This window comes from Sminthopsis crassicaudata, chromosome 2, assembly GCF_048593235.1.
Source record: "Sminthopsis crassicaudata isolate SCR6 chromosome 2, ASM4859323v1, whole genome shotgun sequence".
NCBI lineage: Eukaryota > Metazoa > Chordata > Mammalia > Dasyuromorphia > Dasyuridae > Sminthopsis > Sminthopsis crassicaudata.
In genome coordinates this window covers 325374727-325394332 of record NC_133618.1, presented here as the reverse complement: position 1 = coordinate 325394332, position 19606 = coordinate 325374727, and the positions used below count along the sequence as shown (strand labels likewise).

At 33.6% G+C, this 19606-nt stretch overlaps 1 protein-coding gene across 6 annotated transcripts in view; it reads right to left on the bottom strand.

The window, feature by feature from the left end:
- The window catches only part of LRRC9 (leucine rich repeat containing 9), a 185843-nt gene that overhangs the window by 88868 nt on the left and 77369 nt on the right, over positions 1-19606 (bottom strand). For all 6 annotated transcript variants that reach the window (XM_074290258.1, XM_074290259.1, XM_074290263.1 and 3 more), the window contains 5 exons: positions 17679-17870; positions 10791-10916; positions 9372-9506; positions 5784-5961; positions 3488-3708 (listed from right to left, as the gene is read on the bottom strand). In XM_074290258.1, the coding sequence (XP_074146359.1) occupies positions 3488-3708; positions 5784-5961; positions 9372-9506; positions 10791-10916; positions 17679-17870 (852 nt within the window). The remainder of the gene's footprint in view (positions 1-3487; positions 3709-5783; positions 5962-9371; positions 9507-10790; positions 10917-17678; positions 17871-19606) is intronic.

Sequence of the window (19606 nt, the reverse complement as noted above, 5' to 3'; positions counted from 1 at the left end):
TGTATGTGTGTGTTTGTGATCTAAAAGACCTAGTTTAAAAAAAAAAAACTGAACCAAATAAAATATGGCAGTACCTATGGCTAGAACGTGGAAGCAGAATACTTGCCCAGAATCTCATGGGAGCTGAAAGACCAGCATTCAGCTGATACTATATTGTTTTCCCTTTTTATGATCTTTTTGGGATACAGACCTAATAGTGGTTGGTTATACTGCTTGCAATTTTATACGCCTTTTTGGGATATATATATATATAACTTTTTTTTTTTTTTTTGATTTTCAGAATTTCTAATTTGGTATTTAATGCAGTATTCTTTTCCTCTAGCTTTTTTTTTTGTATGCCCTATTCATTGATATTTTCTTTCTCTATTTCATTCATGTAAGTATTTGGAAATATAAAATATACTCTAAGAACTGCTTTGGCTATATCCCATACATTTTGGTATGTGGATTCAGTATTGATTATTTCTATGATTTATTGTTTAACCCATTCATTCTTTTGGATTAGATTAGTTTCCAAGTAATTTTAAGTCTATATTTCCATGGTCCTTTTTATATATAATTTTTACTGCAACATGATCTGAAAAAATGTATGTAATATTTCTGCTTTTCTATATGATTGTGAGGTTTTTAATGCCCTAATAGATGGTCAATTTTTGTGTAGGTACCATATGCCACAGAGAAAAAAATATATTCTTTTTTATCCTGGCTTTTAATCCAGTCTGTTATTTACTTCCATTTCATGGGAGAACTCATCCCATTCATGATTGCTGTATATTTCCCTTTATTCTAGTTTCCCTCATTTATACTTCTCTCCTTTCACTCTGTCCTTCCTCACTAGTGTTTTACTTCTGCCCACCACCTCCTACATTCTGCCCTCACTTCTATCAGCTCCTCCCTTTCCTCCCCCCCCCCCCTTTAAAGGCTCCTATTTCCCTCTAGGGTAAAATAAATATTTATATACAACAGTGTATCTGTTACTTCCTCCTTGAGTGAAATCCAATGAAAGTAAGGTTCAAATAATGCTTACTCCTTCCTTCAAGGATGCCTCAATTATTCATCTCTTTAAAACTAAAGAAACTAGACTGTTCTGTGACAATCACAGGGAGCTTTCTGTCTTAGTCATCGCTGGCAAGATTCTCATCAGAGTTCTCTTTAATAGGCTGATCTGACACTTGGAAGGTTAACTACCCAAGAACTAGTGTGGCTTCAAAGGGGAAGCCTTTGATATAGAAGACTTGATATAGAGTTTGCTGCCCAGCAACTCTAGGAGAAATTTAAGAAGCAGAACCAAAACCTGTATATAACATTTGTAGACCTAACCAAGGCCTTTGATATTGCCAGTTGTTAGGATTTATGGAAAATTAGTCAGCATTTGGTTGCCCAGAGAAATTCATCAGCATAGTACCATGCTTTCCCAGTCCAGAACAAGGCACATGGCTCTTGAGTTTTCCCAGTCACTAATGAGTGAAACAAGATTGCACTTGCTCTCATGAGCAAGTTAGCATGACATTTTCAATCAAGTTGTTGAATGCCTTCAATGAAGACAAACATGATATCACAGTAGCTATCACACTGATAGTAAGTCCTTCAACATGAAAAAGCCACAAGCCAAAGCTAAAGTGGAAGGAGTGTTGATGAATTATTTTTTTTTGCTTGCAAATGATTGTGCACTCAATGCAGCCTCTGAAGCTGAGATGTAGCAAAGGATGAATCTCCCCTATTGCCATAGTAGCTTTCCATGATCGGGAGTCTCTTCTGTTTTTTCTTACTCTTCTTTAGCCCATTTCTTGACTTTTAAAATTGAACTCTGCTCCTAAGGGACAGGGAGCATTATCCTAAGTTTCTTATGTGGACCAGGGGCTTGGTCACTGGCTTTTCAGTCCATGTGCTTGTGGTTGCTCACTGCCCAGAGGTGGCTTGGCCTAGTCTTGCCCGGGGCTTGAGGCCTTAACATCTGGCTTGCTAAGCTGGACCGTGGGCTCTAGTTTGTTGATCTGTGCTATGACTAAGAGCCTCCTGCTGGCTTGCCCATATTCTGTCCTCTTTACCCAAGTGAAGCAGACCTTTCCTGAAGTCCTCCTAAGTTATCTTAAGCTGGAAAATTGTTTCACTACACCTTTGCATGAGTTCAGTCACTCCAGAATCCATTTAGGGATTTGCTTTAATGATTCCAAGGCAAATGGGGGAAGCTGGGTAACTTTCTGGCCTCTCTCTGCCATCTTGGCTCTGCTCTCCCACCTCCCCAAGACCAGAAAACCAGTAGATAGTAGTTTTGACAGGCAGAGACCAAGTCTTGGTAGGTAGTAATAGGAGCAGCATGATGACATCACTAGAAAACATTTGTGGCTCAGCAGCATCAGAGGCATGACTTGCCTTGGCCACATATATACTTTGTTTGCCATGACTTTTCTTTTCTATATGTGTGCCTGTCTGTGCTATGTGTACATCTCTGGGAGAATGCCCAGGTTTATAAAAGAAATATTTTATTGCTAATTTTCTTACAATGCCATTTCATTAAATGCCTTTGCTTTAAAATAATTGTATCCCCTGACCAACTATTATTGGCAAATATATTTGTGGGGTCTCACAAGTTATAGTTTTAGGGGATGCAGAACAAAGGTACCTTGAATCTAAGATAGATGTTCACTTGGAAATCTAACCTATGAGTTTGTCATTGTTTTTAGGAGCCATATAATGACTCTAGGTGCTACCTAAGGAAAAACTGCTTGACAATTTGGAGTTGTATAAAAGTAGAAGTGATTATCTTAGGAGGTAGCAAGTTATCTATTACTATAAATCTTCAAGAAGAGACTGGATGACCATTTGTTGGGGAAGGCACAGAAGAGATTCCTTTTTGCTTTAGGTTGGGCTAGGTGACTTCTAAAGTCACTTCTAACTCAGAGATTCTTTAAAAATGTAGTTCTGTGATTCAGCAATTCATGAATATTTGATATAGATGCTCTTTCCATCCATGTAGACTACAATTCTTTTAACACCTCAGTAAATTCTCTTCATGAGTTTCTGTGACTAAAAAACTTTAACATGTGGTCACAAATCTTTTGTGATGAACCTTTTTTAAATTTAGCTAGGTTATCTTCAAACAATAGATAATTTTAAAAAAGACTGGCTAAGGTTTTCATGAATATCTAAGGGACTCGTATTACTCCTTTTTCAATACCACTGAACAGACTGAAACATCATTCCAAAGTTCTCTCTTAACTATTTATATTTATAAGAGAGGGTGTTTATGGTCCACATTTTTTCTTTTTTTCTTTTATACCAATAGGGATTCTCACCATATTACACAGATCCTAGTCCTGAACAAAAGTCCTATTCTGATTTCTACCTGAGGCACAAATATGTATATATACATTTGTGCATGTAAATATATATACTTATAGTCATATTATGCCTATACATATATACATAAAAGATAAATATGAATTATGAAATCATTATTGAAAACTTCTAAAACATTAAAATTTACCTTTAAATTGTAGATCTCCTGGTTGGTAGCAATAAAATTATTGTTTATGTATAATTCAATTATGGTGTAAGCTTTTTGTAAACCAACTAATGAAGTGATCTTATTATTTTCAAGAGAAAGGTAGTGAAGATGAAGCATGTTTTCAAAGATGTGCTTTTCCAACCCAGTAAGGATATTATTATTTATGCTGAAATGGGTTAGTTTGATCAGTTTTGAAATGCCTGGGAAAATAATCAAATATAAGAGAAAGTTTAGTACAAAAGGAAAAAATAGGCTTTAAAAGTAAATTTCTGGCTGCATCACTGGCAATCTTTGGCAGTTGTAGAGAATTTGAAAAACCCTGCAGCATTAATTTATCATCTCTCTTCTATGAAAGAAGCAAAGATTGTGGATACATAAGCTTTTAGGCATATTATATTGCTTTTTTCTATTGAACCATTCTTCCTTAAGTGATTGGAAAAGAAAATCTACCTAGGAAATGTTGATTTCAATTCATCTTGAAATAAATAGTGACTGATTTTTATTATGAATGCATAGAGTTCATACTGTTTTTAAAGACCTAAACTTACCTTCTGAAAATTTCCAAATAATTCAAAGGACTAGAGAACGCCAAAGGATGAAGAGCCATTACTAATACTTCATTAGTATTATTCAGTATTATTTGAATTAATGCCACCATGTTTACAATGAGTAATCTATCTGGAAGACTTGAAAGAAAGATAAAGAATACCTTTGCTGTTTTGTATGTCTTTAAAAAAAGATTGCAGAGAAAAGCAATATGGTTCTGAATTGAATAAAACTAAAAAATCAAAGAACACAGTAGTCTAGAATAAAACTTCCAATAGAGAATACTGGATATTATGTCCATATATGCTCCTACAAAAAAAGATGGAATATCTATGCCCAAATTCAGATTAGCTGTGTAGCAAAAATATAGACTGTCTGGCAGGAGGTTTATCTATTTACCTTCACCTAGGATTAAGGACAAGATGATAACCGTAAGAGGAGGAGGTAATAGGGTTCTCTGTTCTCTTTATGTTTAGAAAGATACAATAAGCACTATACTAAGGAGTAGAAGACTAATCCATTTTAAATTATAAGATTATAATAAACATTAACAACAACAATCACATCTGATGTTTATATCTGAATACAAGGCCCAAACTATCTTCCATAAAACCTTAGTGTTCTGCATAAACTACATAGGATTCAGTGAAAACATCAATACAAAGACTATTTTATCCTCTAAAATGCTAATACGAAACTATGCATATATCAAAATATGTGTACATGGCATATTATGGAAATAAGCTTAAATTTTAAAATTGTGCTTCAAAATTCACATGTTCCTTTTTTTTAATCCTAGAAATGTAAGAAGTGTGTGGAAGAAAGGTGGGTGCCACACACCACTAAAGTTGCTTGGATTAACATTAAGTTCTCTCAAAATGTTTCAAGCCACAAAGTATTATTTGATCAAATTAGCTTGGTTATTGTGATATAAAATTCTAATACTCATTTCTCTTTTTATGTAAATGTAATGGGGAAGGCTAGGATCAATTGGAGGAGATTAAAGGGTATGAACTTTATCAGACGAGGCATAGCTCTCAAAGATAGATAAATGCCTTAGCCCCTTACATGGAGGGAATTGTGAACATTTCTGGTTGAGTCTTCATGACAAATTCTACCTTCTTTGGTTGCATGTTTTCAATTTTGGAATGATAACAGATTTAATATAGGAAAGTACAGGGAGAGGCTGAAGGACATAGAAGAGGCCACCTTAGTTTGTTTGCTTGCTACAGTGGAAACACTGGATTCAGAGTCAGAGCATCTGATTTCAAATGCTGGCTCTTCTTGGACAAAGCACTTTACCACTCTATACCTTAAGTTTCCTCAGCTGTAAAATCAAAATTTTGGACTAGATCTTTAAAGTTCTGCTGACCTTATATTTATGATCTAGTGTACTTGTGTAAGTAAACTACAGTTTGTTACTGACATGCTTACAAGGAGAGCTGGAATCCTTTGATCCTGATGTCAAGAAATTATAACTTCTCAATGGATTCCTCAGAGAGACACAATTATAGGCTCATAGCTTGAAATCACCTAGTTCATTTTACGGATGAGGAGACTGAAGCTCAGAGTGGAAAGCCACTTTCCCAAAGGGGTCAAAAAGAAAGTGAATAGCAGACCTAGGATTCAAATCTAAGTTTTAAAAAAACTTTCTAAGTATAATTTTTTTTTACTCTTGACGTATTAAGTATTTATTCTGCTATAATTTCTCATTTCTGAAACCCATTACCTTCTAGCTTTGAGATGCAGTTTCCATCTAAAGTGAGCTCTTCCAAATTAACACAAGAGTCCAAACCTTCAATTTTTGTGAGATTATTATTGCTAAATGATGCCCATCGCAAATTCACTAATTTTTCCAAATTAGTGATTTCAAAGAGATTTTGTCCATCCAAGTTTAAGGCAGTTATCTGTAGAAAAATTTACTTAAAATGAATTTAGTAAATTCTTGAAAAGATAAAAATATTTTAAATAAAATTTTAAGGCAGACTAGTCATAATTAGATTCATGTTTCATATGTACATATAGATGTTAAAGGAATTTTACTACAAACTGAAAAGTAAAACTCTTAAAACATAATTCTTATAAAAATAATATAGGGTAGAGAACAGCTAATCCTGAAGGAGTGTTTGTTTAGCAGCAGTTTTGTCAAAATGTCCAATAAAAATGCTTTTAAGGCTTACTAATCACTATACATAATTTTTGGCCTATTGTCAAGTAACTTTCCTATTGTTATATAATTAGTGGCAAAAGTAGTCTGTCCTGATCTGTGCACTAGGCTAGAAATGAATGAATGGATGAATTAAAAAAGCACATATCACATGTTTACTATGTTCTAGATCCTGTGTGAAGTGCTAAAGATATAAATAAAAGCAAAGGAGATAGTTCCTACCCTCAAATAATTTCCTTATTCAATTGAAAGAGACAACACATAAAGGGAAACTAAAAATTATGTGGGGCTTACACATGTGGCAGCATGATTTGGACATGGCAATGTGTTCTGATTCTGGGCAAGATAAGGTAAAAGCTCACCTACCCAGGATTCAGGAGGAGGTGAATTGTAGAGAATCACTCAAATGGAAGGATCAAGATTTGAAAATGTCCAAGTATTATGGCTAGACTGGGAAGAGTGGATACAGATCAAGCTAGGCATAAGGAGATCCATATATTGGGCATGGCTTTGCCACCATCTAGCCATAAGTTGGACAGAAATCAAGGATAAAGATAGAGAATGTCACTCGAGTCTATCTCTATTTGCCTCATTAGATTACTCTTCTCCCTGGACATATTGACTTTCTTGATATTACTCAAGTTTTGTTCAAGGTTTGTTTCTCAAGTCTGTGCTCTTGCATTCACTACAGTCATCAATTTTACTTTCTATAATCTCTTATTTATTTCAGAATTTAACCCAAGCACTGCCTTCTAAAAGAAGCTTTTCTTGATTCCTCTCAATTGCCAGCGCCCTCCTCCCCTCCCCTATTTCTTTCATTTTGAATTTGTAGCAGTGGTGTGTGGAAGTATAATGATGTACTACAGCAGAGTAGAGCTCCCTTCCTTGGGCTTGACTTTTCCTCTCATCTTCTCCTTAGATCCCATCCCTGGAGAAGGCATTTTATTTTATAACTGGATTGTAAAGAAAAAAAAAAAGATGAATGCCCTTTACTCCAAGCTCCCCAACTTCAACCTAGCTAGTCACAAGAAACAAGAGAAATGGATTATAAATTAAAATATTCTGCTATCTATAATTATTTGAAAAACAAATCAATAATTATGTTTCTTCATCTTTCAAGATGTTAACTAGCAAAATATTAAGTTGTAAATTCTGAGTACTCCCCAATCACCCTTCTCTGCTGTATTTGAGTATATTTTACACAAATCAATAATGCAACAATTACCTATGCTTATCATATTTTAAAAAATAAAGTCAAGACAAAAACTAGCAAACTCTTAAGAAATAGTTAAGTATTGGGAAATAGTTATATACCTACTTGGGAAGAGGGAGGAAAGAAAAAATAGAGGAAATGGAAGAATCATGTCATGGTCTTGTGAATCTGCTAGTGGAGCTAGTAGTAAAGTTTTTTTTGACAATTTTTCACCTACCCTTGTGTACCTCATGCCCCATTTAAGTGCCCATATAATTCCAATACTGTATCTTAAGGCTACTTCCCTCCATAGTAGCATGGCTTACACAGGAGGATCTCTCTTGTTCTTACTTCCATACACTGCTCTGATGTCATAATTGTTCCCTCATTTTAAAAATAATTATAGCTGCTCAGCCCCCTCAGGCTGGGAAGGTCAGTCAATTTATATGAGCCTCCTTCCATCAGTCCCCATTTTAAGGTATATTCTCCAGAGAATTAAGGAGAGAAATACTGAAGTGATTCCTTCTTGAATCTGCAGGCATCTCTAGTGTACTCATCTTCTTAGCAAAGTCAAGAGAGGGTTAGATGTTTATATTGTATGTTCTATATATATATACATATGCAATATGTATATTATATTATATAGATGTATATATGTATATGTTGCCTTCTCTAGTAAAATGTAAGCTCTTTGAATTTATTTTTGTATGCCTAGTGGTACATAGTAGGTGTTTAATAAATGCTGGTTGGTTAATCGACTCATTTGCTCCTTTATACATATTTTCTAAAATTTTTCTAGCTCTAACATTTTGTTTGTCAATAGGTTATAAAATGGAGAAAGATGAAATGATTATAAAGTTAATTTTTTCATTTTAAATAACATTTTACAAATTTTAAGATTAAAATTTAACATGCAAGATTTGTCTTATGATTATCAGCAAACCAGATTCTACTTTTTAATATTTGACTTTTGAAACATGTAGTGTTTGGTAGCTCTCTAGTTGCACAGTCCCCTTTGAGAGTGAACAAGGAAAGATCTAGGACATAAAATGGGATGCTTATTTATTTAATATCCTATAATATGCTTGTTGGTCTTTAAGTTTCTAACTGGCAGCAATCTTAAACCTGAATAAACAGAAAACTCCAGGAGGGGATATAAATATTATTTCAACTTTCTCATGCTGCTGTGTAGACAATGTGATGTGTATAAAAAAGCTTGATGTATTTTGCCTATGCATCCTTTGGATAATATTTAATTTCGTTCTTCTCCTCTCAGTCTAAATTGTCACAGTAATAAAAGTTTCATGATGAGTCCCAAATGACAAGATATTCTGGCTGATTATATGGCAATATAGATTGACATAAATACTACACTAAAAAAAATAATAAGTAAAATCAGAAATTCCCCCAATGTTCCTCTCTTACTTTCTATTATAACTAGATGGCTTTACCTGCTTCTACCCAGTGGTTCTGGTCTGCTCAACATTCCAGATCGTTGCTGTCCATGGCAGAGAAATATATAGAAATATCCTGGTAACTTTCATACTTTTGACGACCTCTGGCTCTTGCTCAAAATCCTTGTCTGAATCTGATCCTATTACCTAATCCTCTTGTCTTAGGTTCTAATTTCATTTCATTTCATTTACCATCTGCTGCTGACATTCTGTCTTATCTACCTATTAATACCCTTGTTTAGATACCTGATTCTGACCTTCAGTACAATACACATCCTTGTTTGAGACTATACCCTAATCTTAGATTCCCTTGTCTGTTGTGACCACTGGTTTCTAACAGAATATTTTATTTATCCTCTATATAGGTTTCCTTTGCCTTGAATTATGTTTCCTGGTCTAGAACATTAGACTGACATCCATGCCCTACCTCTCATCACATATTGACAAAAATAAAATATAACAACCTAATGATAAACAAATGACCATAATAGCATCGAGCTTTACCTTAGAACACCAGTTTCCACTAAGATGTGAAAATGCTTCTGACTTAGTCATCTGTGTTAGAATTTTGGCAGAAGGCCAAATGCTAAGTATTCGTGGCCGAGCTTCATCAGTTCTGGAATGGTGTAAGAGGGTTACCTAAAAACAGACAAACAAAACAAAACAAAATAAAAAAAACCATCACCAACAAAAACAAAAATAAAAAAACAAATACTTGATGAATAAAGGAAGGTTTTTTTTTTTTTTACCCATTATGAGATTTGCTTCATATACATATTAAAAACTAGCATTTATACAATGCTGTTAAGATGTTCAAATACGGTCTCATTTTATCATCATATTAACTCTAGCAGTTAGATGCAATTATCATTCCCATTTTATAGATGAGGAAAACTGAGTCAACATAACTAGCAAGATCTGAGACTGTTTTTTTCCTTGACTCCAAACTGTTCTATCCATTATGCCACAATAGCTTCTCAACAAAACAAAATAAGATTAAAATATAAATCCGTTTTTTTGTTTTTATAGCAGTCTATAACTGATACTTTTATGCCATTCTCTATTATTTAAACATCATTTTAGATTCTAGATTTGTTTTTCCAACTTATTTTTCTATGTAGTAAAAATTATTTCTTTGATGAATTTTGAACAAGTTTAAAATTATATATGGCTGTATCTATATACCATTGCCAATCCAGAAACACTTTAACAAAAGTGTGACATATGAAAAAGAAAAAAAAAGTTATTCTTGAACTTTAGGAAACTAAGATACTTCTGCAAGTAAACTATTTGTTTTGATTCTTCCTGGCCATGAAGTATAATTTAATATAATGATGGAGAAGCAATTCATGAAATAGTACCTCAAAAGCCTAAAAGTTTTAAAATACATATCTTTAAGGTAATCTTAACAAGGAAGTAGTTTACTTGTTCAGAAGCTTTAAGAAGGCATTCAGTGACTGAGTATATAAACAAATCAGCTATATGGAGGGATCTTCAGAAAAGTAGTGGACTTTGAACCACTCAGTAAATTCATTTCTAAAACTGAGTCAAATGAAGCAGTCTTAATAAGGAAAAAATACAACATTCAAGTAACATATTATCCTGGAAATTAATTAGCTATGCTTGTCATTCACATCAGCAAGATCATGGGCATGAATTTAGTACTTAACAGGGATTCAGAATTAGTTATGGGGCATAAAAACACATTAAAAATGGGACCTGAGGCGCTTTTGATTTAGGCCTCAGTGTCTCCATATAGCCCCCAAAAAACTATTATTTAGATAATTAAAATGATTAGTTGATGTGATCTATTGAGGAGGGGAGGGAAACAAAAGAAAAATGTCAAAACCTAACAATTTAGGTGGTGAAAATATATTGTGTATTTGTTGAGAATAACAATAGTATTAAATTGATGCATCTAACCTGAGTAATCTTTGTTCCAGCAATAAAATTCATAGATGCAATTTTTTCTTCTTCAGTAATCATAAGTCCATTTAAATGGGTAAGAGTCCTTAATCTGCCAATAACACTTGGTCTCAATGTGGCTGGCTTAGGAAAAATAGAAAAATAACTTAATTTAAAAATATTATAGATGATATTACATAGGAGAGGGGTTCATTCTTTTCCATATGATTAATACATTTAATATTAAGTACCATCTTAAAACTGCCTACATCTTAAATAATAATAGCATTTGTTGCTATATTGCTGTGAGGCTTGCAAAATGTTTTACATGTATTATCTTGTTTGAGTCTCAAAACTACCTTGTGAGGGAGGTACTATTGTCCCCACCCCTCCCTTTTTATTTTACAAAGATGAAGTATCTGAGGCTTTCTTAGCTTAGTTAAGTGACTTGCTCAGGGTCACAAAGCTAGAAAAGATTAGAAGTAGAATTTGAACACAAGTTTCCCTGAATTGAGATCCAATGCTCTAGCTATATATCATCTAGCTGCCATCAATAAATGTAGAAAAGGGTATAAATAAGCCAGAAAAATACATAGTAAAGTTCAAGTTTTTATTTTGTTCTTTTAGCCCTGTAATGACTGAGTGTAGATTATTTTAAACTAGTTAGGCAATCAATAAACATTTATTGAGTACCTGCTAATTTCCAGACACTGTTTAATTGCTGTTAAATGCTAGGGACACAAAGAAAAGCAGAAAACAGTCTCTTCTCTCCAGGAGTTCACAATGATACTATATTGAAGAATGCACCATAGATTATTAAAAATTTGTGGCACAAATTCTACAGGAAGTTTCTTTGGTAATTCCTTATAGTTATCTGAACTCCTGAGATTCACTCTTGTCAATGCATTTGAGAGCAGAGAAATAGTCTGACTGTATCATCCACAAAGTCACCTTTTGCATTAGAAAAATATTCTTTTATTACATCTAGTAATAAGGGAACACCAGAATGCTGAATCCAAGATGATGGAGGTAGATAATGTAATCTGATAAATAGGCAGTTGAGGGAAAAAATACCGAAAGGTGAATTGCCCTCAGGACTCCAGCAGGAATCAGACCGAAAGTAGTTGTATCATGATTATGAGAAGAGGCAAGAGAGGATACAGACTGTTTTGGTAGAACTAGAAAGAACAGGTTCAGCAATTAACCACATAACCATTAAACAACAGAACTGTTTGCTTCCAATGTTGATATTACACTTCTAAATAAAGAAAATCCTTTTTATTCCATGAGAGGAGGAGACATAAGTATCTAGAACTATGTCTGAATTTGATCCCAGAGACAGAATGAAATCATGAATGTTCTCCCTCTCAAAGAATGTACATCCTTTCTAAAGTTCTCCCCAATACAGCTGGGTCATAGACTATATGGAAACTCAAGAACTCTAAATTAAAAATAGAGAGGGAGAAAGTGTTCAATACTGATATCTATATCTTCATCTATGTTTGCTTTTCAGTTGTTTACCTATATCCAATTCTTTGTGACCCCATGGATACCAGGCCGTTCTGTCCTCAATTACTTCCCAAAGTCTGTCCATGCTCATGTTTGTTGCTTCCAAGACATTTAACTATCTTATTCTCTGCCATCCCCTTTTCCTTTTGTCTTCAATCTTTCCCAACATTAGGGTTTTTTCCAATGAATTTTGTTTTCTTATAATGTGGCTAATGCATTTAAGCTTCCACTTTAATATTTTACTTTCCAATAAATAGCTTGAATTAATTTATTTTAGTACTTAATGATTTGATTCCCTTGCTATCTAACAAACTCTCAAAAGTCTTTTTTGGTACCAAAATTCAAAAAGTATCAATTTTGCAGCTCTCAGTTTTCATTATAGCCCAACCCTCATAGTCATACATTGTTACTAGAAAAACCATAGCTTTTATTTAATATATGGGTTTTTGTCAGCAAGGTGATTTCTCTGCTTTTTAGCATGGTGACTGGGTTTCCCACAATTTTCTTTCCAAGGAGCAATGGTCTTTTAATTTTAGGGCTTCAGTCATGTTCTATAATAATCATTGAGTTCAAGAATATGAAATCTGATACTGCTTCCATTTCTTCTCCCTCTATCTTTCAGGAAATGATGGGGTCAGATGCCAAGATTTTAATTTTTATGATGTTAAGCTTCAAGTCAGTTTTTATACTCTCCTCAAGAGATTTCTTAATTCCTCTTTGCTTTCTTCCATCATAATGCTATTATCTACATATCTGAAATTGTTGATATTTCTCTTAGTAACCTCAGTAATGGCTTTTGATTCATCTGGTTTGGCATTTTGCCTGATGAATTTTGCATATAAGTTAAATATACAGACTTGGTAAGTTATTCCATGTTTGCTTCTGTTTTTTTCTTGGTCTGTATTCTGGTTCCTCCTCCTCCTCCTCCTTCTTCTCTTCTTCCTTCTCTTTCTCCTCTTTCTTCTTTTGCTGAAGCAATTGGAGTTAAGTGACTTGCCCAGGGTCACACAGTCAGGAAGTATTAAGTCTGAGATCAGATTTGAACTCAGGTTTTCCTGACTTCAGGGCTGGTGCTCTATCCACTGCACCGACTAGCTACCTGTTACTTCCATTTCTTTGAGGACTTGTAATCAACACAATCAAAGATGTTAGTTCAGTTAGTGAAATAGAAATCAAAGTTTTTCTGGAACTGCCTTGCTTTCTCCATAATCCAGTGAATGATAAATTTCTACATCTACATCCACACATCATATATACATATATATATATGTATATATATATATGTATACATATATATATATGTATATATGCCTATCTATCTGTCTATCTATCTGTCTATCTATCTATATCTATCTATCTACCTATGTACATCTACACTTGTATCTATATCTATACTTACATTTATATCTATTTCAGTATCTCTAGCTCTACTCTATAGATTGTTATATCTATGCCTACATTTATACCAACACCTACATTTATATCTGTATCTGCCAAGTCAAGTGAAACAAGAACAACAGGAAGATGAGAAAAAGACTGAGTCATTAATTCACAACAGACCTTAAAAAAAAAAAAGAGCAATAGCAACAAACCACATGGTTTCATCTGTTTATACACAAAAACACAAATTATTCAAAGTGAGAAATCTTAAGGTAAGTAGATTAAATTCAACCTCAAAGTTGTCACTGACAAATGAAAAATATTTATTAAGTGCTTAATAATTGTTAAGTACTTAGAATATAAATATAAAAGTGAGATGGTTTCTGCTCTCAAGAAGTTCATGTTCTATTATTGGAAACAACACAAATAGGAAGGTTCATCTTATAGTTACATGTGAGCTCTGGAGAAATGACAAAGTCTGATAGATCTTGGAAGCATAGCAAATTAAGGACGTCTTTCCAGGATAGTGAGACAGATTAATAAAAAAAATGTTAAATGATATTTATACTATAATTTCTCACATTTATTATAGCACAATGTATTGCTATATAAAAGTCTTACTCTAAATTAAAATTCATGCACTGAACCATACTGCTAAAGAAGGATGGCAAAAATAACAATATTAATCTTGTTACTAAAGAAGCACACCAATGAACTATTTTGATCATATTAAGACCACTATATTACTGGCATTGATAATCAATTGGAAAAAAATGTGCATGGAAATTAAAGTGGACAGCATTTGTATCTTAAATAACTGTACTGCTAAAACACTAATAGCATGCAGTAATTTTTTTAAAAGGTTATTTTAAACAATAGGCAAAGTGCCTGGCATCTAACAGTTGATAATGAATGCTAGGATGGTATAGTTGGCAGGAGGGTGGAGTGAGACTCAGGTTTATCTCAGAGAGGAGTGAAGATAATGGCTTGGGAGCATGTTATAGACTATGTAGTACCTCTCAATTTTGGCTGTGTTCATAATCTGGGCTCTTTAGCCATCATCAGAGGGAGCAATCACTGTGGGAAAAAGGCCCATTTTTCTCACCACTACCAATATCAAGCACTAACCACCTGCCACAGTCAGACATGTTAAGTTCAAAAGCCCTGGGAATGGCAGCAACCCATTCCCCCTTCTAATCAGCAATCCTGCTATCAACTCAGAAAGCTATCTATCCTATACAGCCTGACAACTCTTTCTGTGGATATGGTAGTCACATTAGCTACTGAAGACCCAGTAAAGAAAGTTCTTGCCATCTAATTCCTTGACACATTGACAACATTAGAAACGGAAATGATTTTATCAATAGAAATGACATTGGAAAAAATGCATTACCATTTGCTTTGCACATGTTCCCTAAAGACCAAAGAGCTTTTACATCTGACTGATAGCAGTTGTAATGATTCATGTGTTGTCTCCCTCATTAGAATGTGAGCTCCTAAAGAGCAGAGACTGCCTCACTTTTCCATTTGCATATAGTAATCATTTAATAAATAACTTCTCATTTATTAATTTATGCAAAGAGGAAATAAATGAACATCATGAGAGGGATCACAAATGCACAGAGGCATATTACAATAATTATGGAAGAGATCAATTATTCAGTTATCTTTTGGAACTCTTGTAAAAAAGCAGATAAATTCCTAACTTGCCTTAATAATAGTTTCATTCTTCAAAAGATAAAGGAAGCAATAAAATGAATTGATATGCAGAAGCTTATTCTGACTAGCAAAGATGAACTTGTTGAAGTAGAAATAATGGAAAAGTTTTAAGGAAATTGCTACTTCATCTCCATATGTAGGATTCACATATCTTTGTTTTGGGGATAGTGAATTCAAAGAGTTTAGAAAAAATGATAGTATCCCAGGAACCAAAATTATACAAGGGCCTCATCTTATGAGAGATGGAAAGTTTTCAAGAATGAAATTCTAAATACTAAGAGAAATAATTCCAATGAAGAGAAAAGAGAAGAGCTGTTTAAAGAAATATATGGTAGATATAGAGGAAATGTACTAATTTACATAGAATAAAAAATACAGAAAATGGAAGAAAAGAAGTCAACACAGTTCTATAACAATAGTGGCAGGGGGTGCTAAGGTATAGCATGAGTTAAGGCTCTCATATAATGAATGCTAAAAATAACCAAAAGGTCTTTATTAGTTATATTGGGGTTAAAAGGAAGATCAAAGGAGGAATAAAAGGGAGTACCTATGGAATAATGATAATAGATAATGTATATGCAATAATGATAACAGGCTGAATTCTTATGAAAATAGAACAAAAATAATTAGGAGGGAGTTGACACTCAAAGTTAATAAGAAGGTAATAAATATATAGCTTCCATTAATGAGCTCAAGTAAGCAAAACTACTTCCAAGTATATTTAAAGAAACATCAGATGAGACTGCTGAGCATCTCTCAGTTATATTTGAAAAATCATGACAAAAATTGTAAAAGTATAACTAGAGAAGGACAAATATACTGATTTTCACAACTGGAAAAAAAAACAGACTTTTGTACCTCAGGACTATATGCTTGACTTTGATTCTGAAGTTATTGAAGAGATAGTTGTGAAAAAAATAAAAAACAAAAAAAATGAGATAGTTATGAGCAATTTGAAAGGGAAGTTAAGTGATGATTGCTACTTGTTAGTATGACTTCATCAGAAGTAAGTTATTCAGATAAACATTAAATTTAGTCATAAGGTTAAGACTTCATAGATCAGGGAAATACCACAGTTATAATATGCCTTTATTTTAGCCTGATGTTTGCCCAAATAAGTCATGCAATTTTTCTAAACAAGAGAGAAATACAGGCTAGATGAAAAATACTGATAAGTGGATTTGAAATTAGGTTAAATTAGATATGAATAGACTGATATTATCCTTGAGGAATATGTCATAAGAGTGCTTCAACTCTATCAGACCTTGATCTTAGATTATCTAACACCTTTATTAAGGGGCAAAGGAATACATAACATATTTATTTAATTTTCATATATTACAAAACTAGGATGGATCACTAACCCAGTATATGATATTCAGCAACTGAAAAACTCTGTTTAGCTAGCTCATTTGTCAAATCAGAGATGGAATTTTAAAAAGGGGTAAGAATAAAGTTCTATATTTAGATTTTAAAAAATCAGCTTTACAAATCCAGCAACAACATGGGTGAAAATGATGAGGGTTTTAGTATGTAATACTATAAATCCACAGTATGATATGATGTCAAAAAAGCTAGATATATTGAGCATTTTGCAAATCAATGGAAACATGCACCATATAAAAGAGCTATTAGTATTAAGCTTCATTCAGAAGGAATAATGATCAGAATGAGGAAAATTACTCGTCAGGCCACTTCTGGATATTCTATGTTCAGTCCTAAAAACTGTACTCTAGAAGGGATTCTGAGAAACTAGATCTTAGTCCCAAATGCTTCTTTCTTTTCTTGCCCAGATAGGGTGGTGAGAGAAATCAGAGATCATGATGTGTACAGATTGTTGAAGGAATTGGGATCGTTAGCATAGGAAAGAAAAAAATTAAGAGAAAATAGTTATTGTCTTCAATAATATTGTGGAAGAGGATTTAGAATTCAGAAAGCTAAATTAGATTAGTACTTTTATCAGAAGGTTGTAGAAGGCATTTGGAATTGTGAATGTGTAGAAGTTAAAAGATTATAATATTTCAACAAAAATATTATCAACTGATTTGAGAACACTATAGTACTTTGTCAGAAAAAAATCTGAAATTCATCCTAGCATAAACATTTGATTACTTTTATTATTAAATTGAATTTATTTTGTCAAACACTTAATTGGTATCAAATATCATGAAAAAAATAGCTTGTCAATTTCTTACAAAATATCATTAAATGGTAAAATTATATTGAAACACAAATAATAATTATTTTGTTTAACATAAGTGAATAGGCTATTTTAAAATAACTATATCTGATGCATACCTTCTGCCATGGATTATGTCGAATATCAAGATTAAGAAGGTTTGAAGTATGTTTGCACAAAATATTAATTTCATCTCCAGTTTTTTTCAGCTGATTCCAGCTTAAGTCTAAATACTTCAATTTCACCAGACCTCTAAATCCTTCAAGAGTTATCACATGGTTATGGCTTGCATCCAAATACTCAAGATTATACTGAAAAAAATGTGCAATGATATTGTTATTACTGCTAAAATGTAAGTATTTACATTAATATAGTTCTTTTATCCCCCATACTCAATAAGCCTTATAATGTTGGAAGGCTAATCCTTATAATGGTACCAGTAAATGAATTCCAAAGAACTTTCAGCATTTCATTATAAATATTTTATTACTAATTCTTATTCTACTCTTGTGAGATAAAGCAGAGACACGTTTTAATTCACTTTTTAAAGACATGTAAAGGCACATTTCTTCAAATCTGGTCCATTTTCTGTTATATTTTATGTTTATATTCATATGGCCTTGTAAAAATATATTCTATATTTTATAGAGATAGAAACAGAGGGAGATAAGTTACACTTTATCCTTTAATTAACTTCTAAAGAACTACCACTGTGGCCTTAGGCAAGTCACTTAATTTCTCTGGGTATATCTTATTCATCTGTTAAAAGGGGTAAAAATAGATGACTCCTCAGGTTCTTTCCAGATTGAAATCCTTTGATCTTATGGATATATCGATTCAGACCCAAGTAGGAAGAGACTCTAGATACAATTATTCCAAATCATACACATTTCATTTATTTATGTTTCTGTTCAGCTGACAGAACTACTAGAAAAACACTTCCTATCTTTTAAAAATAGAAATACTGAAGTACCCTCAGGCAAGACAGATATAATTTTTTGCCACCTTGGAATCCTCTAACTCCTCACTATCTCTCACCTCCCATCTCCAAACTTTTGCCGAAGCCTCTCAATTTCATCTTTGCAACCTCTCTGCTCTGCCAGTGGCACTGCTCTTGTGCAGGCCCCCATCACTTCACACCTGCTGCTGGATTAGCCTGTCTCTTCCTGTAAGTTCTGGGGTAGCTCCCTGGAGGCCTCAGGACAAGCAAAAGTCCTTGGTCTTTAGGGGGAGAAGTGAAGGGGATGGACAAAACTGTCACAAGGCTCGCCACCAACCTTCCTTCTCCTGGTCCTTCTCCAAAGTGACTCTGGCTTGTCTCAATACACCTTCTAATCCCTCCTATCATTATTTGTATACACCAAAAGATGGAGCCAGGGAAGAATAATGAGAAGAGCCATTTTTCCAAACATATGCTAATAGTCATTGTCCAATAAGTTATTAGCCTTAAGTGCTCAGCTGTCTGATTTAAGCACACTTTTTAAGAGTTTCAGCCCTTTACATCTTCCCATTCCAATCCATTTTCCATTCTGCCACTTACATGATTTTCCTAAAGCACAGGTTTTAAGTCGGATATTCCCTGACTCAATAGTACCTCTAGGACAAGATCTTCTGAGTGGGGCCCAAAGCCTGTTCCACATCCTCAGCAATTTAATGACAACAACCTTCTGTTTGTTTCACAAAAAATTCCACCTCTGGACTCCGAGCCTCTTCCTTGGCTCTCCTTCAGGCAGGAATTCTTCATCTTTACTTCCTGATTTCTCTAGCTTCCTTGTAATCACAGCTAAAATCCCAATTTCTATAAGGAGCCAGGTTTTTCCTTCTGAGAGTTGATAGTTTTTCCTGTATATATCTTCTGTATATATGAGTGTTTGTTATTTCTATTTAAGTATGAGTTCCTTATAGCAGAGTCTGTGTTTTGCCTTTCTTTGTATTCCCAGCATGCAGCATAGTGCTTGGCACATAAAAGGTATTAATATTCTATGGTAAGTTTGGTATATTTTGCTCATTTTAGGATCTTAGGTTCTGATCAATGAAGAAGTATTTA